The sequence below is a fragment of the Mustela nivalis genome, assembly GCF_964662115.1.
Source record: "Mustela nivalis genome assembly, chromosome: 4".
NCBI lineage: Eukaryota > Metazoa > Chordata > Mammalia > Carnivora > Mustelidae > Mustela > Mustela nivalis.
The window spans coordinates 111,532,245-111,558,984 of record NC_139023.1 but is presented as its reverse complement, the minus strand read 5'-3'; the positions used below and the strand labels follow the sequence as shown (position 1 = coordinate 111,558,984).

Here is a 26,740-nt window from a genome sequence, read left to right as displayed (position 1 = left end):
TGGGTAGGAATTGGACTCAACAGGAAGGATTGTTCAGTAGATCCTCTGTCTGTGTTACTCTTTGTGCTCAAACAAAAATACAGCTGTTTAAAGAGTTTAAGCATTATTTCTAAAAGAGTTGAAATACCCTATTCATATTACAGATGTTAAATGTAGTTTTCTTGGCTGTTTGTCTTCCTCATTCATGACCAGCACACACTGCTCTTGTTACACAATAAAGAAATAAGAAATTATCAGGAACATTTTCCAGAAAATGCTTTCAGTTTTTAGAAAGCAAATAAGAATTTAAGAAAATAAACACAAAAGTCATTTGAATTTTAACTTTACCTGTTAATAAAGATAACTTTTTATTACATTGTCTAAAAGTATATTAGTATACTTTTGATGCAAGCAAAAGTACAATTTTAATCTGTGTTGATTATTCTGTGTTTTAAAGAGAGACACTCCTAATGAAATATATTTATTACAGCTCAAAGATGGCGGCAAAGCATCCCAGGCAAATGTAAGAATAGGCGATGTGGTTCTCAGCATTGATGGAATAAGTGCACATGGAATGACTCATCTTGAAGCCCAGAACAAGATTAAGGGTTGTACTGGCTCTTTGAACATGACTCTGCAAAGGTAATTTGCATTTTGTTTGCTTCTGGGGGAGAAAACAATACTGAGGAGTGTGTTTTTGTGTATCTGATTTGCGGTATTAGCTAAGAAGTTTCTCCTCCCATTGTTTCAGGTAGATAAATTACAAAATGTAATGGCTTTTAAATTGAGTAATTGAGCAGTGTGAAAAATTGGTGGAAGCTTTGGATTGTTTCCCCATAAAAAGGCATGCATTCATGAACTGATAAAATTTGTGTATGGTTTTAGAAAATCTAAGAATTCCAGAAATTTCTCAGTAGAGTGTAGGCTAAAAATTCTTGTTATAGGGTAAATTCTTTTTTTTTTTTTTTAAGATTTTATTTAGTTTTTTGACAGAGAGAGATCACAAGTAGGTAGAGAGGCAGGAAGAGAGAGAGAGAGGGAAGCAGGCTCCCTGCTGAACAGGGAACCCAATGCAGGACTCAGTCCCAGGATCCTGAGATCATGACCTGAGCTGAAGGCAAAGGCTTAACCCACTGGGCCACCCAGGCACCCTGTTATAGGGTAAATTCTTATTCTAGGGTGAAATTCTTATTATAGGGTAAAACTCTTGGCTTTAATATTCTGGGTAGTATATTAGAAGGTATTCTTTTAAAATAAATAGTTAGGCTATTCCTAGTATGTCTTTTTTGCCCTTCTTGAGTGGAAGAAAATATTTTTACATTTGAAATGCAGATTTTCAGAACTTACTGTTTTGTTTTTTAAAGATACTCTGGCCTCAGTTATAGCATAGCTAGTCATCTCATTGATTATAATGTATCAGGCATTTTGAGCATTTGACCTACCTTGAAATCATGTGGATTCCTTGCTAAAAATACTGATAGGAATCAGAATTATCTGAAAGAACCAAGAAGTATATTTTAGTAAGATCCCTATAATTATTATGAATTATAAAGTTATAAGCACTGCAGTATCTTGGGCTCAGAGGAAGGGAGTTAAAAGGGAGTGGGGAGAAGGTGACTGAATGATAGCTTTTAGCCTTTAAGGTTTATAGGGAAAATAGCTATCATTTATCAGCTAAGTATGGAAAGTTTTAAATAAGTCTTGTTTTTGATGAGTACAAAAGTGTTCTCTAGTTCTATAAAATTTGGAAAACACCATTTTCACCTCAGAACATCTCAGAGCCTTCTATAAATTATTGTGTATATTAATTTTTAAGAGGGAAAATACATGTGGTACAAACATATTTGGCTATGGAACCTTTTTTTCTTGGAGGCTCTCCTGGGACTATTTAAAGGATATATACAGGATAAGGTATGTACTTTTCTGGAAGTGTATCAGTTTGGTCTTAAAACTGAATAGGAGAAATTTTTATGAACTTAGACTTAGGGATTTACTTTGATGTAACCAGCACCCCCAACCCTCCTCTTTTGTGTGTGTGGGAGAAATTCCTGTCATTGGGACTATTTGGTCAAAGGTTATTTGTATTTAAATTTTGATAACTGTTAGGTATATGTTTTAATGCATATAAAGGAGTCAATGAGAAAAAAATAACCTGCTAAAAATTTCTATTTTTATAGTGTTTTTTTCTGTTCTATGTACTGAGATCTGTAACATGAAATTATTATGACTAATTAAATGAAAAGCAGTAATTTTTAAAAAAAGGTTTTATTTATCTGAGAGTGAGACAGAATGAGAGAGGGAACACAAGCACGGGGAATGGGAGAGAGAGAAACAGGCTTCCTGCTGAGCAGGGAGCCGGGTGCAGGGCTTGATCCCAGGACCCTGGGTTCATGACCTGAGCAGAAGGCAGATGCTTAGTGACTTGAGCCACCCAGGTGCCTCGAAAAGTAGTCATTTTTTTTATACTCATTTTTACTAAATACGAATTTTGAAAGGGTACCACGGAGTCAATAAACTTAGATATTAGATTAGAAGCTTAGCTATATCTACTTTCTTTTGAAATTACTTCAGGGTCCCATAAGAATAGATGAAAACCAGATGTTACTTTGTTTGTATGCATTTCCAATTTTAAGTAATCTGTTGCTGACCCTTAACAAAGATTCTTTTAAGTCACTTAAATATGAAATTTAACAAACTAAGTCATTCTAAACATTTGGAGATACTGTTTAATTTTGTCTTCATATTTCTCAATATAGATATTCGGGGCCCAAAACATGAGAGAGAATTTGAGAGTCCTGTTGTTACTTATTGTAATTCTCAAGTTTTTTAACACTTCTTGTGTTAAGTAGTGTCAACCTGAAAAGAGATTTGCATTTGAAAGAATTTATGATATAACATTGTCAATACTACTGGGGCACCTGGTTGGCTTCATTGGTTAAGCATTTGATTCTTGATTTTAGCTCAGGTCAGCTCAGGTCATAATCTTAGGGCCATGAGATTGAGCCCTGCATTGTGCTGCACGCTGTGTATGGAACCTGCCTGACATTCTTTCTCTCTCTCTCTGCCCCTCTTCCTCTGCCCCTATCCCTCCCCATACTTGCTTGAATATGGGTGCAGACATGCACTCTCTCTTAAAAAAAAACAAAACAAAACAAAACAAAAAAACCCAAAACATTAACAATACTAGTGAAGGAATATTTTTGCCTTTCAAGGAAAAAATGAAACTTTGAAGAGTTAGTTTCAGTCTTTCCCTATACTAAGTTGTGTCCCTTCCTAAGTTCTCATACTGAAGCAAATATTTTCTCTTCCACTTATTTCTGAATTTGACAGTAGCATCCTTAATTTGCCTCTTGTCACCTTACCGTCTTTATTCCATCTATTACCAAACAGCCTGTTTTGTAGTCTTCTTCCAAAATGACCTACAACAATGCTTGTGCCGTGTAATTCTTTTCTTCTAAAACATGTTCTTTTCTTTGTGAACATGTAGTACTTCCCTTTACAGACTTGTTGTAGTACTCCAGTTTCCCTGGAAGCAGAATAAGAGATAGAATTCATGTACAAGTAATATATCAGGAGAGGTCTTTGAAATCTTCTGGCAAAGTGAGTGAAGCAGGACTGGGAAGAAGAAGAAACTGAGATGAACAAGGATGTGGTTTCAGGGTATATGTAGCCTCAGCTTGATCCAGGAGGTAACTTTGGGATAAAATTGTACCATAGAGGCTGTCTTGCCTTGAGGTGAGGGAACAGGGCTTTTGTTCCCCCTCTCTTGGATTCGTTAGTCACTGGCCACCAGTTTTCCTGTAAATATATGTGTGGGGATATGTGTGTGTGTGTGTGTGTGTGTGTGTGTGTGTGTGTGTGTGTGTGTGTACATGCAGGGTGGAGGGAAGGAGGTTATCTTCTGTTGCTTACATAGAAAGTTGCTGGTGTGCACCATTAGTTTTTCATGAGTGGCTGTACCAAACTGGTAGAACCCAGGCTGGGTACAGCATGTGCTGTGAGATTCCATCTGGACTTGAGTCTGCTTGCTCAGAGGATTAGGTTCTCTGTGATCTAGACTGAAATTGTCCTCCCCAGATCATCCCTACTGATCAGTGAGTCCTATCATTTTATTTCAGGTGTTTCTTACTGGCCCTCATCTGCCTGTCTGACCTTTCATGAAATTCACCTCATCTAAGATGCCTACCCACCTCTTCACTGCCAACACAGGCTTCTACATCTACAAAGCCCATGTTGAACCTCATCAGCCACCTGTTGCTTTCTCTTACTTTTGCAACTCAGTTCATTTTTTCCCTGTCTGAACTCCTATGACAAGCTTTTACCATTTGATTCAGAATTTAATTATGTGCTAGGTATAACCAGGAATAACAAGGCAGATTCCATGAGGCATACAAATAAACTTAGCTAATAGTCATACCTAATACTGTCCACATATTTAAATAATTACTCCATGTATATTACTTTTGCATCTCCAGCTAGACTCCTTGAAAGCAAAGACCATGTTTTTCATACAATCTGTTTAACAACATCTTGTATAGTTTTGTGTTCTTAATATCTAATTAATATTTGATGAATACCAGCATTAATTCCCAAACTTGGAATCATTTATTTGTTCCACAAGTAGTTTTTAAGCTTTTAGTATATGCCAAACATTGTTATAGATGCTGGGGACATGCAGTGAGCAGAAGAGACAAAAATCTCTGCCTCACAGTGCTTACCTTTTGGTGAGCAGAAATAGGTAACTGTTCTGGGGAAGAATAGAGCATGTAAGGGAGCTAGGGGGTGCAGGGGTAGGGAATTGCAAGTTAAAATAGAGTGGTCAGGAAAGTTCAGTGAGAAGGTTATTGGCTATGTGGGTCATGCATGTCCTAGGCGGAGGGAAGAAGTGGTGCAGTGGCCCTGACAGGGACTCCAGTATGCTTGGCACAGAGAGAGTGAAGCCCGAGTGAGCGCAGGTAAGAGGTAAGGTCAGAGAGGTGGCATGGGATGGTATAGAGCATGTAGTCTAGTGCGTTACTGTGATATTGTAATCAAATTTAAGTTTTCCTGGACCTAAAAAAAAGTTGTGAGAAAGCCTTGGAGAGTTACAGCTGCCTGGCCAGATCTACAGCAAGGTCTGGGAGAGAAACGATGTCATTATTGGAAGGAGGGGCTAGAAGGAGGAGCAGACCAAGTTTCTCCTCAAGTCTTCATAGTGGTAGCACTCACTGCATTTTCCTTCTAGCACTGTCAGAAACAAGGGATGGTTGCCACTCTTCTGGAGTTCTGTTTACCTCCACCCAAGAATCCCCAGAGGGAGAAGATAAGAGAAAAGCCATTTTTGTTTCTGAAATGAAAGTTACCAGAAATTTTATTTTGTGAATATTTTTTGCCCAAAGTATTATTGATACGTATCAATTCATTAAATATATAGTATATACACTTAATTGATTTCTTCTTTAGGCCTAACCTCAATATCTGAGAATAGGTTTTAGATAAGAAAAAGTAAGATAAAGATACTTGCTTATGATTTTTTTTTAAGATTTTATTTATTTATTTGACAGAGATCACAAGTAGACAGAGAGGCAGGTGGTTTTGTAACTGTTTTTTTCCTATCTAGTCTAGTATGAGGGTATTTAATAAAGCAAACATATTATCTCTCTCTGATATCCTGAAAAGATAAGACTTGATTCACTATGTTCTGGGTATCTAATGAATATGGAGGTGTGGAAGATTTCATTTTAATATATCTTTTATCCTTGGAATAGGATCGGAAGTTGTTTCTTTTCCTCCTTCTTTTTCTTCCTCCTCTTCTTTTTTTTCCTGAGTACAACTGGACAATGAAAAATTCTATTTGAAATTATTTTTCCTCTTGGTGAAATTAGGCAAATCGCATTTTTTTAAAGATTTTATTTATTTATTTGACAGGCAGAGATCACAAGTAGGCTGAGAGGCAGGCAGAGAGAGAGAAGGAGGAAGCAGGCTTCCTGCTGAGCAGAGAGCCGGATGCGGGGCTCAATCCCAGGACCCTGGGATCATGACCTGAGCTGAAGGCAGAGGCTTTAACCCACTGAGCCACCCAGGTGCCCCAGCAAATCGCATTTTTAAGTATCAACTGCATTTTGCCTATAATTTTACCCAAGTCAAAATGGATCATTTTTAAAGTTATATTTCAGTTAACAAAAGAAGAAAATTACTTTCTAAAGCTTTGATGTCAAATAACTATTAACTATATTAGAATTGGATTCTAAGATTTTAACTGTTTGATTTCAGCACTTTTCTGCATAACACAGATAAACTTGCTACTAACCTACTCTATAAATTGAGGCAAGTCTCTGAACTTCTGGTATTTCATTTTCTTGACTATAAAATGAGGTCATGGGTGATTTCTAAGTTCCCTTAAATTCTGGTTCTTGTTCTGATTTTTCAGCTGTAAAGGGCTAAGTTCCCTAGAGCTTGCTATTAGATCAAACTAACTTAGGTTTGCTTATTTTGGCTGAGAGAATCAGGAAATTGGACTTTATTCATTGGAGTTATCTTAAACTGTGCCAGGTTAGCAAAGTGACTTGTACTATAATGCTGACTTTAAGGTGAAAGGTAGGTCAGATGGATATTCAAACAGCATTTAATCATAAAAAGTATTTTATATATTTGTCATTTTATATTTTTAAATTAATCCTCTCAGAATCACAGAAAAAAAATACATATGTATTGCTTTTCTAATCATCTTCTTCTTTTTTTTTTTTTTTTACATTACTGATAGTAACAAGTCTGTGATTTGTTTTTTGTTCCATAGGCTTCATTTAGTGTATAATGTATTATGATTGGAAGTGAAAGTTGTAGAAGGATTGAGTTCTGAAAAATATTGATGTACTCTGTATCTGCCTCCCCCTTCTTCCTCATCCTTCAAACAGCAGCAACAAAAAAAAAATTGTCAGAGATCCAATAACTACTACTAATGAATGACAGATTGTACTAATTTAATAGGCTCACTGAATTATGAGAAAAAAGAAAAAAAGTAGCTGTTTTACTAGACCGAAGCTATTAGCTGACTTTTGTTTCATTTTAACAGATTGCTTACTATTTTATTACTGTTAGCTTTATGGATTCCACTCTGCTCTTTCACTAATAGCATAGAGGCAGGATTTTAGAAAGTATTCTTTTTTTAATCCAAAATTTCAGTTCTCTGTTTGGAATTTTGAATTTGTGTGAATTTAGAAGACATTTAGGTTGATTATCTTTTAATTGGAGTTGCACATTGATATTCACATGCTTTTCTAATTTCTTTTCCGCAGTTTAGCTTTTACTGTTTTTTTGTTTGCTTGTTTGTGTTGGTTTTAGTTTAGTTTTTCATTCTTAAATGGGAGGATGACTCTTTTTCAGAAGGACTGGGTCTGATCACATCATCCCTGCCCCCATCATTAAAAGTAGCAGTGCTGCTTAGGAAAGGGGAAGAAGACAAGCATGCAGGGACATCTCTTTTGTGCAGTCCTTTTCACAAATATAATTTAAGAAGGAGTTAACATACCCATTTTTCAGATGAGTACATTATGGCTTGAAGAGTTTACGTGATACGCATAACAAACCCAGGTCAGTTCAAAGCCTATGCCCTTACCCACCTTCTTTCTTGTAGCATTGACTTAATGACTTTAGTATCCTAATAAAATTAGGTAAGACCGGATAGTAATACAGGAGGCATAACTTTTTGACTCTTTTGCTTGTAAGCAATCACAACCCTCTGTCCAAGATGTACTTTCCATTTGCACGCTCACCTGTCATGTTCTATAAGTAATACTATACCTAAATTATTTTCTATGTTTCATAGACCCTATATATTAAAATGAAAAGAAAGAGAAAAAAAAAGAAGAAGGCTAAGTAGATTGGTGTACCTTTAGATGGGAGCATTCATTTGGATACTGATTTGTGTATATGGTTGTTGGTCCTAATTCAGAATGTGATCTTTCGCTTTTCCCTCCTAAATTTATAACCCTGTTGACTGTATTTGCTTATTTATTTCTTAAAGTTTAAAGACAGTTCTTCAGCAGGCTTCTGCCTTTGTATTCGATGAGTAACTAAGGATTAGGACTTAAAACAGTATTTTTTAGAGCTTTTCAGGGCTCATTTTGATACTCACTGGAAAAATTGTCAATCAGCAAATCAGGCATGGAAGAGAAGTATTTATTATATCCCGTTTTCTTCAGCTCAATAGAGATAAAGATAGTTGAAACTGAACTTGAAGGCTCAAGTTGGTTCATTTTTATTGATATTCTATAGCAATTTGAGAGCAGATTTGGTAAATACAGGTTAATTAGAGTGTATTTTGCATTTCAAAATTCCTTCCTTTGAACTTTGTATCTTAAAAATGTGTGGTTATTTCTTAACAATAAAAGTATTCTTTATTCCTGTGAAGAAAAATTATTTTAGTCTGTAATCCTTTGGGAAAACAATCCTAAGAAATTATTTATTTATTTATTTTTAAAGAATTATTTATTTATTTGACAGAGAGAGAGATCACAAGTAGGCAGAGAGGCAGACAGAGAGAGAGAGGGGGAAACAAGCTCCCTGCTGAGTAGAGAGCCCAACGTGGGACTCCATCCCAGGACCCTGAGATCATGACCTGAGCTGAAGGCAGAGGCTTAACCCACTGAGCCACCCAGGTGCCCTGAAATAATATATTTAAAGACCTGTTTAATTATAAAGCTTTATTGAAAAGTTTTAATATGAAGAATTATGTATGCCGAATTTTTTTAAAAGGCCATGAAATGGGAATGTTAGTAACACTGGCTTTAAAATTAGGCATACTTCGGGCAGACCTTGGTTCTACCACTTTCTGGGTGTGTAACCTTAGGCAAGTTATGTGACTGAATTTCAGTTAGCCATTTGTTGTTGGGCATAGTAAGAACTGCCTTCTAGGGCTCTTATAAAGGTTAAACAAATTAGCCTATGTAAAGAACCGCAGGCACAGTAGAAGTAAGTTTTCTCTCTTCTTCCTTTTTTCCTCAAGGTAAGTATTAATATAGTATCTATTTTACAGATACTTCTTGAAGATCACATTTATTTTGTTTCTTAGCAACCGAATGGTGTGACTGGAAGGAAATGGAGAAAATGAGAGGGTAATATGGTAGGTAGTTACGTGAGAAAGTCAGAAAGATAATTTTGTAAGTTAGAAGAAAACATTTTTTTAATCAGGTGAGTGAATTTTGATCATACATTTGTAATTAAAGCTTTTTAAAAACAGTGGAGTGAGTACAGCCATACTTACTGCCAGCTGACAACTGCTTTGGTTCAAAATTATTGCCTTCACCAGTAATTTATGGCAGCAGAGAGAAACCAGTACACACCTAGTCTTCTTTATTCTGCTCATTCCTCCTGTTCTCCTTAGAGGAACAATGTAGATCAAATTCTTTTTCACTGTGGCTTCTGTCAGAAAGATAAACAAAAAAATGAGTTTTAAAAAAATTTCTCTTGCCCATCCACATTCATGCAAACTCCCTGTAATTTCCTGAGTAACATTAAAATCAAGTTAAATCGCTAACTTTTGGACCGTGTTTTTATGATACTTTTAGAAATACTTTTTATAACCTTTTGTCAACATAAACATTAATTACTTAAGGTCAGTAGAAAAATCTCATCATGTTCCAAATTTTTAAAAATTGGACTTTTCCTCCAGGTTTACATTATGACTAGTAGTCATAGGGGCAGATAGATAAAAAGAGTGATTTATGATTTCTGCTGTTAAGGAATTTGTATCTATTCATTGGGCTAAGAAGAGACCGGAGGTGCTTCCAGGCTGCAGGGATCCCACTGAAAGCTGAAACTTGGGCTAGGCTTTCCCGGTGAGGAGGGTGTGTCAGCTGGAGGAATACCCTCTGAGGCAGTTGGAAGGCAGCCACTCCCCAGGTATAATACGGTGGGGATGGGTGTGTTGACCAGTTGGAACTAGAGATAAGGATAAAAGGAAAGGTAGATGAGAATAGTGCTTTGCAGGTCCTAGACACTGAGGTATTATTAAAAGTTTTGATCTGAAAAGTGACAATTTCAGAATAATACTTAGTGAGACTGCTTGGAAGAAGTTGGAGAGACATAGAGACTGGGAGACTACTTAGGCAAGTATTGCAGTAACTTGGCTGCATGGGGTCTTGAAATGTAAAACAGGATGAATGAGAGAAATCAGAGCTTGAAGAGTAGTTCTAAGTCACAGTAGTGGGTGATACGAGGAAAGAGGGAAGAGATAGTTAGCCTGCTGGAGCCATGCTTTCTTCTCCTTTTACCTTCCCCTGCTCTGTCTGCTTACTGGAGCCTAGCTTCTGCTCCTGTCCTGTCATTCACTGAAAGTGCTGCACACCTGGGTACTTCAATCATGTTAACAAGGTCAGGACTGAGGGTACGCCTTATCTCATTCATTTGTGTTACCTGCTGCACTGATCTTGGTGGATGGCCTACCACCCACCCTGTTACCCAGATCAGAAAGACTCATTCCTTGCCTGAACCTCCCACATTGGTCCCTAACCACCTGTTGAGTGACATTTGCATACATCTCCAGTCAGACTGTGAATAGAGTAGAATAAATTAGCTTAGCCTTAAGGCATGGCGGTGGCTGAGGCACAGCACCTAGTCAGTAGGCCTGGGTCTTAAAAGGAAATGTTTTTAAAGCCATTTGTTTAGAATGTACTAATGGAACACTTGGCTGTGCTGATCACTGAGGATAAAAAGGAAGTCCTCATACCTGCCCTCAAGCTGGTTTCTGACCTTAAATAAGGACTTTTTTTTTTAAATGTCAAATATTTTACAGGCAACCTTTCCCCTGTCACATTAAGATAATAGTTGTATTTTTAGTAATTGCAGATTTTATATTGTATTGCAGTTTTAATTTTTTTTTTTAAAGATTTTATTTAGTTATTTGACAGAGAAAGATCACAAGTAGGCAGAGAGGCAGGCAGAGAGAAAGGAGGAAGCAGGCTCCCCGCTGAGCAGAGCCCGATGGGGGACTCAATCCCAGGACCCTGAGATCATGACCTGAGCAGAAGGCAGAGGCTTTAACCCACTGAGCCACGCAGGCGCCCTGTATTGCAGTTTTAAATGAAGAGGAAGATTTTTTACATTTATGTACAAGAATCCGTATGTATTTAATTTTTTTCATTTTATTTTATTTTATTTTCTGTGTTCCAAAATTCATTGTTTATGCACCACACCCAGTGCTCCATGCGGTACATGCCCTCCATAATACCCACCACCAGGCTCACCCAACCCCCTGCGCCTTTCCCCCTCCAAAAAAATCAAAATAAATACATGATTTAAGCAGACTTTGAGCTTTTAGTGCTTAGTACACATATGAATTCATGGCTCACATGTGAGAACTTAAATCTTGTGCCAGTTGCTCCCAGCTGCTTCAAGTTGGTTCATAGACTGGGAAACACTGGCCAAAGAAATTTAAGCTATCTGAAAGTAGAGAGACAGAGTCCTAAGCAGAGACATCCAGAGAAGGTGAGTCTAAGGAGAGATAGCATGAGGATGGGGAGGGAAACAGAGACAGAAAGACACAGTAGGACAGTTAACAGAGCACCTTTATCCGAGAAGATTCTCCTGGTCACATGGACTTATTACCAGATAAGAAGGGTGATGATTCAGCTTTAGCTTCAGATTAACCAGATTAAGCTTCATTATCATTTTAAGAAAGAAAATTAAGCTTAATTTCAGAGTTTTTAAATGAGAAACACACAGTATTTCTTTGTATGAAAAGCAATCGCTGGGTAAGATGTAATGTGCATACTGATTAAGTGGCAAGAAGATCACACCCAACTCTTGAAGGACAGAAGTAATACTCTGTTGATTACATACTCCAGTGCCTACCACTGTGACCTGGATTGAAAGATTCTCAAAAAATATTTATTGCCTTTCATTGTAGAGAATGCTGCCTTTAAAGTTACAGTAATTTTTGCTACTTTAACCTGATGAATTTAGAAATAATTCTTAAGTTATTAGTGAGATAGAGTGACAGTCTGGTCATTCTTTTGTATTTAATGGCAGCGGTCTCCTTGGGGTTAATAAACATTTTTGTCCATAGATCAAGAGGTTTTGAAAGGGTTGAAATTCAGGTCATTCCTGACTATATGCAGTGGCTGTTGTTGGTATTAACGTCTTAAAAGATTGGAATAGTTCAGGCTGTGTGTGAGTTGAAAAGTAAACTGGAGTGATTGGCTGTGCAAAACACAGATGTGGCAGATTATTTATACTGTCAAACTTCACAGCGTACTTTTTCTTTAATGTGTCTTAAAGCCTGCGTTTTCATAGTAAATCAGCTTTATACACAGGTTTGTTCTTTTTTTTTTTTTTCTTTTATCTTTCTTTCTTTCTTTTTTTTTTTTTTTTTTTTTTTTTTGAGAGTAGGAGAGAATCTTAAGCAGGCTCCAGCAGAGCCTACCTCAGAGCTTGGTCTCACAACCCTGAGATCATGTCCTGGGCTAAAATCAAGAGTCAGACACCTAACTGACTGAGCCAGCCAGGTGCCCCTGTCTACAGGTTTCTAGATGTTACTAGTTTCAGAAATTGTTTTTAACCAGGCAGGATCCCTTAACAGTCTTTTTCTGCAGTTTAAATGCATAAGAAGAAGAATTCTTCATTCATCTATTTTTGTGTGTGTATGAATTTTGATTTTTCTAGTAATACAGCAAGAGTTTATTTCTGTATTACAATAAAAATCCATAGATGATAATCCTGAATTCAGTGACCTTTCTTACAATTGAGTCTGCCTTTATTTGACTGTTTTGGCTGCAGTTTAATAGCACTGTTTTCCTGTGCAATTCATCCTGTTAATAATGAATATGAGGGACTTTCCAGATTCTTTTGTTTTACTGGAATTATATTTTATAGACTCTGCTTTGAAATAGTGGATTATTTATTATTCTAGAATGTTTTTGTTATCCTGAGAATATGTCTGGTTACCAAATTATTCTTAAAACTAATAAAAGTGTTTTTGTATTTGAAAGATAAACTAGCTAACTGCCTCTTTCAAAGTAGAATTTTAATCTCTGATTAAATATACAATATCTCTTTCCCAGATTTTATAGATTCTATAATACTCATGTAGATTTCATTTGCTTATAAGAAGCCTGTTTCCTCTTAGTGAGCCAAAGAATTCTCTCCAGGGGATCAAAGCAAATTGCTCCTTTATTGAAACTTGGTTGTGCTGTTTTTTATTTGTTTGTATGTAATTTCTATTGCTATATAATATTTACAGTTGAAATTATTTTAGTATTATGCAGAAAAAAGTTTCCTTTTTATCTATGCCTTTAAAGACGCTTATAGGTTATAACAATATTTGTGTTTCCAAGAACTTGAAATAATTTTGTTCTGAGATATCTGATATAAAAAGTGGTAAGGTTACTAGGGAAGCAGCTTTAGTCTTGTTTCTTAGTGCACAGTAGGGATTTGGTAAGTAAAGCATATTAAAGAAAAAGAAGCTAACATTTTACTTTATTTATTTATTTTTAAAGATTTTTATTTATTAGAGGGAGAGGGAGAGCAAGAGCAAGGGGAGGAGGAGGGGAAGGGGCAGAGGAAGAGCGAGAAGTGGATGCCCCACTTAGCAGCGAGCCTGATGTGAGTCTCAGTCTCAGAACCCTGAGATTATGACCTGAGCTGAAGTCAGACATTTAATTGACTGAGCCACTCCTAAAGAAGCTAGAACTTTAAATTTTTACTTTTAACAAATTACTGACCTAGGATCTTAATATACTTAAGTCATTTAATCTTCATAGCAATTATTGTGATAGATATTATCACCCTACTTTATAGAGAGGGTAAATACCCTCTCTTCAAATTCTTCAAATTCACACAACTTGTATATAAATAAGCCAGAATTCAAGCTCAGGTCTGTTTCCCTCCTAGTAGAATGATTGCTCTACAACATCACACAGTCCCTTTAAAAAAAAGAATTAAGGAAATTTTCTTATTGTATAGTCATCATAATGTCTGTTGTCTAAATGTGCATTTTACACTTCCAAATACACTCAGTATGAATTTTTGCCATTAAATTTGTTCCATAGAAGGCAGAGAAAGAGGGGTTTATGGAGACTTTTGCTTAATATTCCAGTAATTTCAGATTCCATGGAAAATATTAGCAAGAAGCCAGTGCTCTTTGAAAAATTTGAGTTTTTAAAAGCTCACAAAATATTCTGGCAGTAATATTACCTCAGTCATTCCTTTAACGCCTCCAACATATGTATTTTCTGGATTTATTAAAAAAAGCTTTAGTAATATCTTCATCTGTAAAATAGTTTCTTGGTTGAATTAAAATGCACTGCTAAGTTCAAGTATAGAAAACAGACTTCCTAGATCTGTAGCGTTTTAGAGTGATGCAGCTCCAGCTGTCAACCAGTAGAACTTTTGGTCCACCCTCACCATTTGTCTCTATGAATGCTTCAGAGTTTCTTTTTGATCTGTTTTACAAAATACCTGCAGTGACAACTCTGTGACAGTGGTGACACTGGGATTGGAATTGCGTAGCAGACGAAGATCAGAGGGACCAGTAGGTGCTAGCCCATGAGCTCAACTTGATCAACCCTTGTGCCTGTTTACCCTGCTCTACTCTGTTCTTCGTCTATCTTCATCTTCGTGCTTTGTTTACAGTGTTCTTTAAGGTGTCTGATCAGTATCTTATGCTGAGCGTGGGAAATATGCTGGATTTAGTTAATTGGTTTTACCAAATACCGTCTCTGCTCTAGTAGCCAACATGTTTCCTGTTTTCTCTAACCTTTTCTCCTACTTTCTTTAAGTTGTTGATTTTCCTGCATTTCTTTCTTTCTTCAAAGCCTTAAAATCCCTCCACTTGTCTCTAAGGAGTCAAAATGCCCTTCACTAATTACATGTCTGGAGGTTGTATGAACCATATGTAATTGAATTACAGAAATAGGAAGAAACTTTGTTAGTTTCAGTGGACATAGAGATCTTAAAAATTGTGAAGTACAGTCCCTTTCATCCCCAACATACACGCACACGCATGCGCGCACACACATGAATGATGATGGCAAGAAGGAACAGAGTAGCATTGTTTAGTCACCTGAAATTTGAAGTTCTGAAAAGAAAAGAAATTTTAGACGAAGGGCAGTGAGAAAGTTTGCTGGGATCCTAGAGAAGAGATCGTAGTTGAGAGTAATTCCATGATTAATGTATAGGGCAAGTTATAGGTTAGTGCCAAAAGTACTCCGTTTTACCAGGAATTAGATGAGCTGAGCTGTGGTAGAGGTTGGGATCAAGCATGAATTAAGAAGCTTGAAAGGATTGTAAAAACTTAGCAAATATGTGAATGAGTGACAAGATGAACTGAGATTTCTGTTACTCAAACTTAGGCATGTCTGTCCACATATAATATATAATTCACACCCCCTACTTCCTTTGAAGTTAGAAAACTGTGTATATGCTTTAGGCTGCTGACTGAATTTGTTTGCTTAAGAGGACTTATATGAACAGTGGAGAAATATAGGAAAGTTTGGGGCTACTGGGGCCAATGTACAAAAGAGAAAAAGAGAAAACAAACACCCTGTTCTCCTCCCTCTCTTCTGCAAGCAGTATCCCAGTATGGTATACCAGTAACAGTAGTAGGATCAGGGAATAGGTAGAGAAACTAATGTATCTCTCAGTTCAGGAAACCCCTAAGGGAAAGAAATTTTTATACACAGGTTGATGATTGTCAGAATGTAGATATGTACAGGGAGCATCTAGAGCACAGAGGAAGAGTCTGAAGGTGGCAAAGAAAATGTCCTACCGGATAATGCATGAGCTGAAGCTTGAGTATAGAATAGGAGCTTGCCATCGGTCAATAGTAGGAAGAAAGAAGGCATTCAGGGCAGAGAAGACAGCTTGAGGAGAGCCATGCTCCTTTCTGAGAACTTGTCAGTAGTTCACTGTGGCTAAAATAGAGCTTTTGAGAGAAAAGGAAGAATAGGAGAGGATTAGAAGGTTAAGGGGTTCAGATTATTTTAAGAGATCTCAGCTGCCATATGTAAAATTTTAAATTTTGGTTCTTTGTTAATGGGAAATTATTGAAGAATTATTTTGAAATACAATAAGAAATTTAATAATAATAATAATAGTATTATTGAGCTCATACTCTATGTTAGGCATTCTTTTAAATGCTTCACCTATAACTCATTTAATCCTGTTGAGAACTTTGTGAAGTATGGATGCTATCATTGTTCTCCTGTTAAAGATAAGGAAATGGAGGAAAACAATACATAGGCTCACCTTCCAGGATTTTAAATCCAACTCTTCTGGCTATGTGTAATTGTGTAGGGTGGGGAAGGAGAAAGACCAGTTGGGAGACGATTTCACAAGTGTGGGTGGGAACAAATGGAGGCCTTGGTGAGGACAGATTTGGGGGTACAGAGAGAGTCCTCCCTGATGGTGAGGCCTGGAAGTTCCAGACTGGTTGAGGAAATTTCTGAGGAGCAGCTGTCTCACTGTCTCCTTTCTATTGTTTATCTCCCATTTGAAACTTGTTCCTGTTGCTTAGTTTTTCTCTCTTCTCCTCTTCTGTCAGTAACACTGATTATTCACTCTTTTAATGACTATGTGTTAGGTCTTTAGTTGGAGTAAGTCTTCATTAATTCCTGTACAGTTACAGAAGAAAAAAGAAAAGACATAGTTCCTTCTATAAAAGGGGTGTTTGATATTGTGTGACAGGTAAGATAAGTACAGAACCTGTAATTCAAGTTGGTGTGAGCAGAATGATACAACTTCTGGGAGAGCCATGTTCAATTGACTATATACTTCATCTTCCATTTGTAGTTCTTTTTAGAAAAGATTTTATTTATTTATTTATTTGTCAAAGAGAGAGAGGGGGAGAGAGAGCACAGGCAGGCAGAGTGGCAGGCAGAGGCAGAGAGAGAAGCAGGCTCCCGGCTGAGCAAGGAGCCTGATGCGGGACTGGATCCCAGAACCCTGGGATCATGACCTGAACTGGAGGCAATGGCTTAGCCAACTGAGCCATCCAGGCGTCCCCGCATTTGTTGTTCTAAATCCATTTGTGATACATTTATCTGAGCTGGTAAGGTCTACAGCTCCCCAGTTTCTTTAACTAGCAAAGCTGGGCCCCTCATAGAGCCAATGCATATTCTAGATATAGAGGTATAGAAAACCTAGTGTCCCCTAACACATACACACATGTCGTCCTTCCATATTTTCCAACATTTTGGTTTTAAGAGGAAAAAAGTCTCATTAGTGAATGTAAAACCTCATTCACATTCGCTACTGGACTGTAAATTCCCAAGGGTAAAGGCCATGCCTGTCTTGTTTATAGTAGTACGTGTTCTGATCTTTCTCACAGACTTGCTCATGATTTGTGCTAGAATATTTGTTGAATACTGCATCTGAGGGTGAAAATTTCCTAAAAATATTTTTACTAAGAATTAGGAAATGAAAGCAAACAATAGTGCAGAAATGAGTGAGACGAATGAGCACAAGTTTGTGGTGCTAAATGAAACTACACTAAACTGTAGCCACAAAATGGCAAGAACGGTTTTATGTGGCAGCCCCACATGGTATATCCCTCTCTGGGGAGCTATAACTTTAATGTTTACACTTCTAAATCTTGATTATAAACCCAGCCCCTTCTTTAGTCCACTACCAGCTAAGGATAGATGTAATTCATTCTCCTTTTTACTGCCTCTGCCCATGGTGAGAATAGAACTTACATACACATCTTTTCTGCCCACATGGAATAGGGACTGTTGGAAGATACTTCTGTCCATTTGGCTCAGTTCCTCTCCTGGGAGGTAGAGTTGGTGCCTGGTTGCTCTAACTTGATACTCATTCAGCCATGTTACTAATAAACTGTGCCATAACAGGGTCATAGTCTCCAAGTTCCATTTCTTCACCTCCTCTCCTCACTGTGGCAGGTGCCCTGGTCAGGATAGAGGACTGCTATTCTCTCTTACGTACCATTCCTTTTTTATTTACTGTTTTGGTAAGTGGATAGAATGGGAGATGGAATTTAAAATGAGAGTCTCCTCTTTGCTTGAACACAAATCAGAAGCTTTGCCTTCTGGGCCTTAAAGAGGGCTTGTATTTAGAAAGGGTTTACATTTACTTCTCATTTTCCTACCAGTATTTGATAGGCAGTAGTCCTGCAGAAAAGGAGGAAGGAGGTTTCGGAAGTACATCGAACCTTCTGGGAAAGAGGAGGTTTGGGGGCCCACCTAGTCAGTATACTTCATGAACTTCTTAAGTGGCTAATTCTTTGCATTAGAAGAATTCTTTGTGCTTCGTAGCTACACCCTGACCAAAGCAGTGCTGATTAATGAATCTTTTTCCTTTTTTTTTTTTTAAACCATTCACCCTCTTTTTATAATTTGAACTCCTTCTAGTGATCTCAGATACCTTTTATTTAACCTATTTAATAGGTTAGCAGTGAATGATACTTTCCCCAAGGCTACTAGTAAATTTAGCTTTATCCTAAAACAGTGAACTGAGTGAGAAAAATCATTAAAGAGAAAATCATCTGTCTTTCCTAGAAACAGTTTAATGGTCACAGTTGCTAATTTTTAAGATACATTTAGTAGGGTACCAAATATATTTTAGTAATTAATTTCACTGTGAGGCAAGAACTGTGTGACATTTTCAACCCTGGCAAAATGCGGAAGCCGATATTTGCATGTGGAATGGCTGCTCATATATATTAATTCATTAATAATAATTGTTAATGTTTATTGTATACTTAGAGATCAGGGGTGCTTTGAATACACCATCTCATCAAATCTTTTCAGCACTTTTAAAAAGAGATTTTATTTACTTATTATTTGCTAGAGAGAGAGAGAGAGTGTACACAAGCAAGGGGAGCAGCAGGCAGAGGGAGAAGCAGGCTCCCTGCTTGAGACTCGATCCCAGGACCCTGGGATCATGGCCTGAGCTGAAGGCAGACGCTTAACCGACTGTCACTCAGGTGTCCTTCCAGCACTCTTTCTGATACTGTATTAGTTTCCTGTGGTTGATGTGACAGATTAACACAAACTGGGTGGCTTAAAACAACAGGTATTTATTCTCTCCCAGTTTTGGAGGCTAGAAGTCTTAAATCAAGGTGGTGAAAGGGCTACACTGTCTTTGGAAGCTCCCAGGGAGAATTCTTCCTTGTCTCTTTCATCTTTAAGTGGCTACGTCACTCCAGTCTCTGCCTTTATGATCACTTTTCCGCCTCCTTGTTGTGTGTCTGTGTCTTTTCCTCTTTTGTCTCTTACAAGGAGATTTCACTGGATTTAGGGTCTGTTAAGGTAATCTAAGATGATTTCCTCTCAAGATCTTTAACTTAATTATATTTTAAAGACCCCCTTTCCAAATAGGTAACATTCACAGGGTCTTGGTATTAGGACATGGACATGTCTTTCGGGGACTACCACTCAACGGACTGCAGGTACGTATTTTTAGTATTACCATTTCTCAGGGAGATAGTGTGTGAGTGGTCAATTTGTTTTGACTCTGAGCTGTCCTCTCCATCATCACACTGTGACGCCATGCTGATCGAATCTGCTATATTTGTAGATGATCTGTTTTGAAGCATTGCCTGTATGGTATCTTGTCCTTTATTTAATTAGGAATGAGTTCACATCTGGCAAGTTTTTTCTACTTGTTTCTTAGTGTCTGGTTTTGGAAATGCATGCATGAAACTCATTGAAGTATTTTCTTGATGCAAAGACTGGAGTTAACTTGTCATGGTGAACTCCAGCAGGAGAAAAGGCAGCTCAGTACTTGACAGCAGCATAGACTTGTTTTTCTGGTTTATTGAGACCAGTCAGAAACATCAGAGTTCTCATCCTGACTTCATCACTTACTAGCTCTAGGCTACTAGCAAGTTCCTTTAGTTTTCAGTTTATTTATCCATAAATTAGGAATCCCTGTTTTGTAGAGTAGTTAGCTTAGATGAAAAAGTTAAAACTGAGCTTTTAATAAGCATTAATTTGCCCAAATTAAGCATGTAAGTATTTTAGAATATGTAATTCCAGTATCTATGAAATTCTTCAGGCTTACTTAGGCCTCTTTTGTAAATTTAGCTTTAGCCTAAAGAGGTGAACTGAATGCGAAAAAATCATTAAAGAGAAAATCATTTTTCTCTTTTTAAAGTTGTTTATAATCACAAATGATGGGACTTCCTCCTTTAAAAAAATTTTAATACGTCAGTATCTTTTGTTATTCATGTACATATATGGTATCTTTTTAAAAACTCAAATAATAGTTGCCTTGCCTGTTTGTGGTATCTTCTTCAGCACAGTTTGGTTTTGTTGTTTGTTTATTTTTTTAAAAGAATCATTCTTCTTACCCAGTGTCTGACACACATACCAAAAAGGGAAAACTTGTAAGAAAGAATGCTGGTCAGATCACATCATCCGATTATTACACTTTCAGCATTTTGTGAGTGATGGCTCCTTCCTAAGGGGACATTCTTGTTAAGGTTGGAGGTCACTGTTTCTTTTTAAGAGCACTGTGTTCCAATTTTGAGTAATATTTTTTTAGACAGGAAACATGACCATCTTTCATTTCATTGTCCTTTTTAGTAGATGTTTGTTGAGAATACTGGATAGTGGATAAGACAGATTGCCCCAGTCATTCTTTCTTATTATTGTTTATTTTTCCACAGTTGTGCAATCCTATTTGATAAGGTCATGGTGGTCAAATAGATGTATTTTTCATCTATTTTCTGATGAAAGGATGGAATTTTTTTTCAATATTGTCTTCTCTGATCCTATTAAATTACTGAAAAGTGAGAAATTTTCAGAAATGTGTGTTTTAGAAAACAGTATTTTTTGAAATATGTCTTATTTCTTGGAATTTTATAAAAACTCTTAGACTGTAGTCTTAATGTAATCTCTTAAATGGAACTGTTGATCATGGAATGCCAAAGCCTGGGAAGTTGTGAGCCCAACTGAGTCGTAAATATTTGTTTTCCATTTCTGTGTAGACAATATGGATGATGGATGCAAAATTTGTTTTGACCATTAGCATTTATTTTTCTTGCTTCAGGAGGAGTGTATTGTTGTAGAACTGAATCTAGTGATGGATTTTTTTTTTTTAAGATTTTATTTATTTATTTGACAGAGATCACAAGTAGGCAGAGAGGCAGGCAGAGAGAGAGGAGGAAGCAGGCTCCCTGCTGAGCAGAGAGCCCGATGCGGGGCTCGATCCCAGGACCCTGGGATCATGACCTGAGCCGAAGGCAGTGGCTTAACCCACTGAGCCACCCAGGTGCCCCTAGTGATGGATTTTTAAAAATATCTTGATCCAAATGATACCATATTACTAATACTACCCTTGCTATTGATGAAGTAGAAGATGATTGGTTTCTACCATACCCATCTAAACACTCACCCTCATCCATGTGCACACCCCTACTTTTCTATTCAAAGCAGAATCATTTCATATCGGCAGTAATCATATAGAAAAAGAAGATACACTTCACTGGGAGAAATATATGTAAATAGGGTTTTTCCTCCTTACATTTATTTTTTTAATTCATACTAGACAAAAGCATTTGGAAGTCTTTGAAATTTACTCTGAGGAGGTTCCAGACATGTTCAGTTTGCTGATGCTCTTACTTTTTAAGGAACTTCATTAAGGTGTTTAATTATTAATCTGATATTAATTATAAATAAAATTTTCTGTTATCAGAAGATGTTTTGAAACATGTAGGTTTTGCTGATTTTTATAACATCCCACCTAAACTTTGAAGTAGCTTTTAAAATATAAAGGTGCATTTAGTCTTCAATAGGCATTGAAAACAGGGATGTCAGAAATTTAAACTTGAATGTTTTAGTATATATTATGCTTACAATTTTTACTTAATATATTCAGTGCTAACATTCCTTTTGGCAACTGGCCATTCCTTTTTCAGATCTAAATATTTACTGAATTTAAAGTATTAGAAATTGCATCTGGTTTATGTTGTGGTTCTATTTCAATTAGCATCGTAACATCTAGGTTTATAGTTAACTGTCAGTGATTTTAGACTTAAAGGAGAAAAAAGCATTTATCTGAAGTTAGTGGTAAAATTTCAGCTATCCCTGAAACCTCAGGTCATAGATAATCCTGAATTACTGGATTTTCTAGATAAATTGACATTAAATATCTCAATTCTTTAAAATAAACACCATAATATTTTCATAAACATCTTAGAAAATGTATTTCTTTGTGTATTAGTTTCCCCTTGCTATGTAACAGATTACCACAAACTTAGTGGCAGGAAAAAACCCCACAGATTTATTATCTTACAATTTTTGATGTCAGAAGTCCAAAATGGGTTGCACTGAGCTAAAATTAAGGTGTTGGCAGGCTGTGTTTTCTTTCTGGAAGCTCTAGGAGAGAATCTGTACTTTTGCCTTTTCCAGCTTCTAGAGGCTGTCTGCTTTCTTTGGCTTCCATTCTTTCCGTCTTCAAAGGCGGCAGAGTTACAGAGTGTCTCACGTCACATCATTTTAACACTGACTCTTTGACCTCCCTCTTCCACATTTAAGGACCCTTGTTGTTACATTGGGCCTACTTAGTAATCTAGGATAATCTTCCTATTTTAAAGTCTTCTGACTAGCAGTTTTAATCCATTTTACAGAAGCTTTAATTCTCCACTGTAACATTATTTACAGGTTCTCAATATTAGGACAGGGACATTTTTGGGAAGCCATTATTCTGCCTACCATATTGCCTTCCTAAACTGTTAAATTATGTATATCTAATTGACTCTAACTGTCAGGATTGCATGAGCTAGGAAGCCTGAATGATTTATTTTGTCATCATCTGTTGCCCAGGGGTGACTTTAGCCTCTCTTTCAGTCTTTACTTCAGTTTGGTTGGTGGGTCTTCTTTGTGGCTCACTAGTACTTTTTGTAGGTGACTGTACTTCTACAGACAGAAAAAAATTCTGTACCAGAGTCATTGAGGACTACTGTTGGGAGGATTTAAATCAGTGTTTTACAACCCTTCTGACTCCTGGAAAGTACATTCCTATTCAATAATTATTTAGTTGTTCACTCTCTTTATTACCAAAAAAGGTCTGTTCCCATCCTTATCATTCTGTTTCTCACTGTTGCCACACGTGTGTCTAACTTCTGGCCCTTTAGAGTGCCATTTTTAAAAGATGTCTGATTTTTGTCAGATTCTAGTTGTGCCCTGGTCTTTTTGCTATCTGCTGTGCCATTTGTTCTTTTGCATTGTATGTGTGTACAAGAGTTTTTTCCTTCCTTCCTTCCTTCCTTCCTTCCTTCCTTCCTTCCTTCCCCCTTTCCTCCCTCCCTCTCTCCCTCTCTCTCTCTCTCTCTCTTTCTTTCTTCCTTTCTTTTTCTTTCTGTCTTTTGTCTTTCTTGTCTTTTTGTCTCTCACCCTTCCTTCCTTCCTTCAGAAGTTGAGTAACTTGGACAAGCCTGAGCATCAATGGCTGATTCACTGTTTGAACCCAGGTTATATATTACAGGAGAGCCATGAACCATGTTTACCATTTGACTGAATTGCTGTCAAACATCCATCTAAACCCTGAAACTTTTCTTTCAAAATCCATTTGTCATGAAGTTTTAATAAAGAGGTCTTTGCAACTATAAGGGAGAACCTTACATTGAACATAAGTTTATTTAGTACTGGGAAGATAGGAGTAAGATGGAATGATAATTTCACTCTGCCTTACCCTTTGGAAGGCAAAAACAGGGAATCTGAAGGATAATGCTATGTTTTAGTGGAGTGGGTAGGAAAGGTTCCTATACACCCACTTTTTAATTTAGGAGGAGTAAGGAACTGGGCTGTTTTTGTGACATTCTTTTAAGGGAAGATAAGAGAGGAAAGAAAGGGGTGAACTGAAAGACATCAGATATAAAGTGCCTGTTTACTCTCTGTGAGTCACTCACATTATTCTGTTTTAAAAACATGTTAGGAATTCATCTAATCTTCCTCAGGGCACACCCACTTCCCTCTAAGCCTGGTATAGTTCACAGATAAATTGGTTTCTCAGCTCACCACTTTAGCTGTGCAGTCACCTTGCCAGGGGTGATTTGATGTTCTGTAGCTGGCTAGTCTCTTCTTACTCTATCTCACTTTCTTCCTTATATAAATGAGTACCTGACTAACAAATATCTTACCTAATACTAAACTTTTTCTTTCCTCGATAATATTTCGTGACTTGAAAAGACATCTAAGGCACTAAGTACATAATGATGGTCACTTTTTAGTTCATGTTTTGCTTTAATTCTGTATTCTTAGTTTGCTCCATTCTTGGTTTCCACAAATGATCATTTGTAGAAAAGGTCCATTTTATGCATATTTGCTCCCCAGCCTAAAGTTTAGGACATTGAATGCGATGTATACAATTGACCTTCATTTGCATGGTGGTACTTTGGGAAAGTATAATACCTGCAAGCTTCATATTCTTCTGTACAATGAGGAGATTTTATACAGAGTATATGATCAGTTACTAAATGACTTTTGTATTCTTTTAAATCTTTTTAAATATATGTGTTCTCATTTTCTAGTTAGAATGTCTGTAAGCATTTCCATGAAAATCCATGGATAGACATGAGCTCTGACAATAGGAACTTACATCTTAATGTACTTACATTTCGTTAGTTTTGGATTTTTTTTTTCATGGAGAAGAATGCATAAAAAATATTCTCTAGAAATCAGGATTCATATTTGGAGACTCTTCTAGAAACAAGGATTCACACTCTTCGTCTCTGTTATCAAAGTTTTCATAAAGATCTAGAAATCTTTTATACTTCATTACTTAAACCATAAAGAAGATTAGAGTTACTTAAAGAGATTTAGCATATCTAAATAGTCTAAAATATTTAAATGAAGGAAAAGGGTTTTCCAAATGGACACACACAGACACACACACATATTTATATGAGAGAGAGAGAGTGTGTGTGTGTGTATGTGTGTAAAATTTGGAGCTGAGAACCGCAGTTAAAACCTGAGAAAATTCTTGGCTATAGCAAAGGATAAGTGTCTGATCTCCTGGATGCATGAACTCTTCTCTTTAGCTTCAGTGTCAGATGGAACTGACCTTCTATCCTGGTAACATTTACTTTATTTCTGTATTAGAATGTCCATGATTTAACATTTCTGAGAATTCAGAATCTTTTTTTGGGGGGGGAGTAAGTAACATTTATTATAAAGTACCAAAAATGCAGTTGTAATTGGCAGCATGGTATAGTGAAAAAATTTTTGATTTGAGTGTTAGTCCAAGATTTAGGTATCTGTTCTACTTACTAGCCTTGGGGAGGACCTTCGGAAAAATTTTTTTCTTCCTTTTTTAAAAATAAAAATTTGTTAATTATTTTTTTTTGAATGAGTAATATATTCATATTGTTCAAAATCTAAAGCTTTTGCAATGAAAATTCTTTCTCCTTCCTGTTGTCTCTCAGTCACCTAATTCTCTCCCATATATTGAAACATTATGCAGCTGTATGTTTACAGAGGTATTTTTATGCATGTAAGAGCAAGATATATGTACTTTTGTCTCTTTCTCCTACAAATGGTAGATACTAATGCATACTATCTTACATCTTTCTTTTTAAACTTAGTATTTTAAACTTCAGCTTATGTTGGGGATCTTTCTATATAAGTAATAAAAACTTGCTGATTTTAAAAATAGGTACATAATGTTCCATGATATGAATATGTCAAAATATTTTGAACCCATTTCCTATGGATGGTCAGTTAGTGTATTCTTAACAATGCCGTAACGGTTTACTTTAAATAGTCCATTTTATACATGTGTGAGTAGGTCTGTGGGATAAATATCTAAAAATGGAATTGGTAGGTCAGAGGGTCTGTCCGTTCTTCATCTTCAGAAGGGAGCAGACCTTAAAGATGTCAGAGGGCTGGGGTGCCTGGGCGGCTCGGTCGGTGAGGCATCTGACTACTTGGGTCATGATCCTAGGGTCCTGGGGTGGAGTCCTGTGGTGGGCTCTCTCCTTGGTCGGGACCCTGCTTCTCCCCTTTATTCTCCCTCTGTGCTCTCTCTCTCTCTAACAAATAAATTAGATTAAAAAAAAAAAAAAAGACGTCAGAGGGCTGTTTGGAGAAAGTGTGTTTTGTGTTCTCAATTAACATTGCTTCTCTTCTGTTCCGCCTGTAACACATATGGATATATTGGAGGGCATGGGTTAGTGGAATGCAACTCGACTCTAGCTTTTGAGATGTCATGAATGTCAGCATTGTTTGTATTGTTTTGAATTTGTCTGTGCCCATAAAGACAGAATGAGCCCTTTGGACATTGTTACGTGTCTACCCTTCTCCAGAGGTAGTTTGTGTTTTAGAAACAGAAGCAAATATTTCCAAAATAGATTTTCTTTTCTTCAGAAAGTCTAATTCTTGGGGTGCCTGGGTGGCTCAGTTGGTTAAGTGTCTGCTTTCGGCTCAAGTCATGATCCTAGGGTCCTGGGATGGAGTCCTGCATTGGGCTCCCTGCTCATTGGGAGCCTGCTTCTCCCTCTGCCTCTCCCCCTCCTCATGCTCTCCCTCTCTCTCTCTCTCTGACAAATAAATGAATAATTAAAAAAAAAAAAGTCTAATTCCTCACAACTGCTTTATGTCTTTGACCCATGTTACTCCAAGATTGAAAACGCTATCTTTGATTTTTTTTTAAATCACTAGCACAGTGGAGAGCAGGCACTTTCTTGTCACTCTACTCTTCTGTCTCACTTAACAGTGTGAGTTTTCATGGACTGTTAGAGTCCTTGTTGAGCATAAGAATTTAAGCCGACCATTATTTATTCCAGAGTTAATAAGTTTTCCTTGGGATTCAGAAGATTCATCTTCTT

General features: G+C 36.9%; 1 protein-coding gene across 15 annotated transcripts in view; it reads left to right on the top strand.

Moving 5' to 3' along the window:
- Window positions 1-26,740, top strand: part of PDLIM5 (PDZ and LIM domain 5) — a 204,045-nt gene that overhangs the window by 62,425 nt on the left and 114,880 nt on the right. For 13 of the 15 annotated variants that reach the window (XM_082728192.1, XM_082728200.1, XM_082728191.1 and 10 more), the window contains exon 3: window positions 470-621. In XM_082728192.1, coding sequence (XP_082584318.1) covers window positions 470-621 — 152 coding nt within the window. Of the gene's footprint in view, window positions 1-469; window positions 622-24,883; window positions 24,990-26,740 lie in introns of those variants that run through there. The other 2 variants (XM_082728190.1, XM_082728198.1) reach the window with 1 other exon arrangement.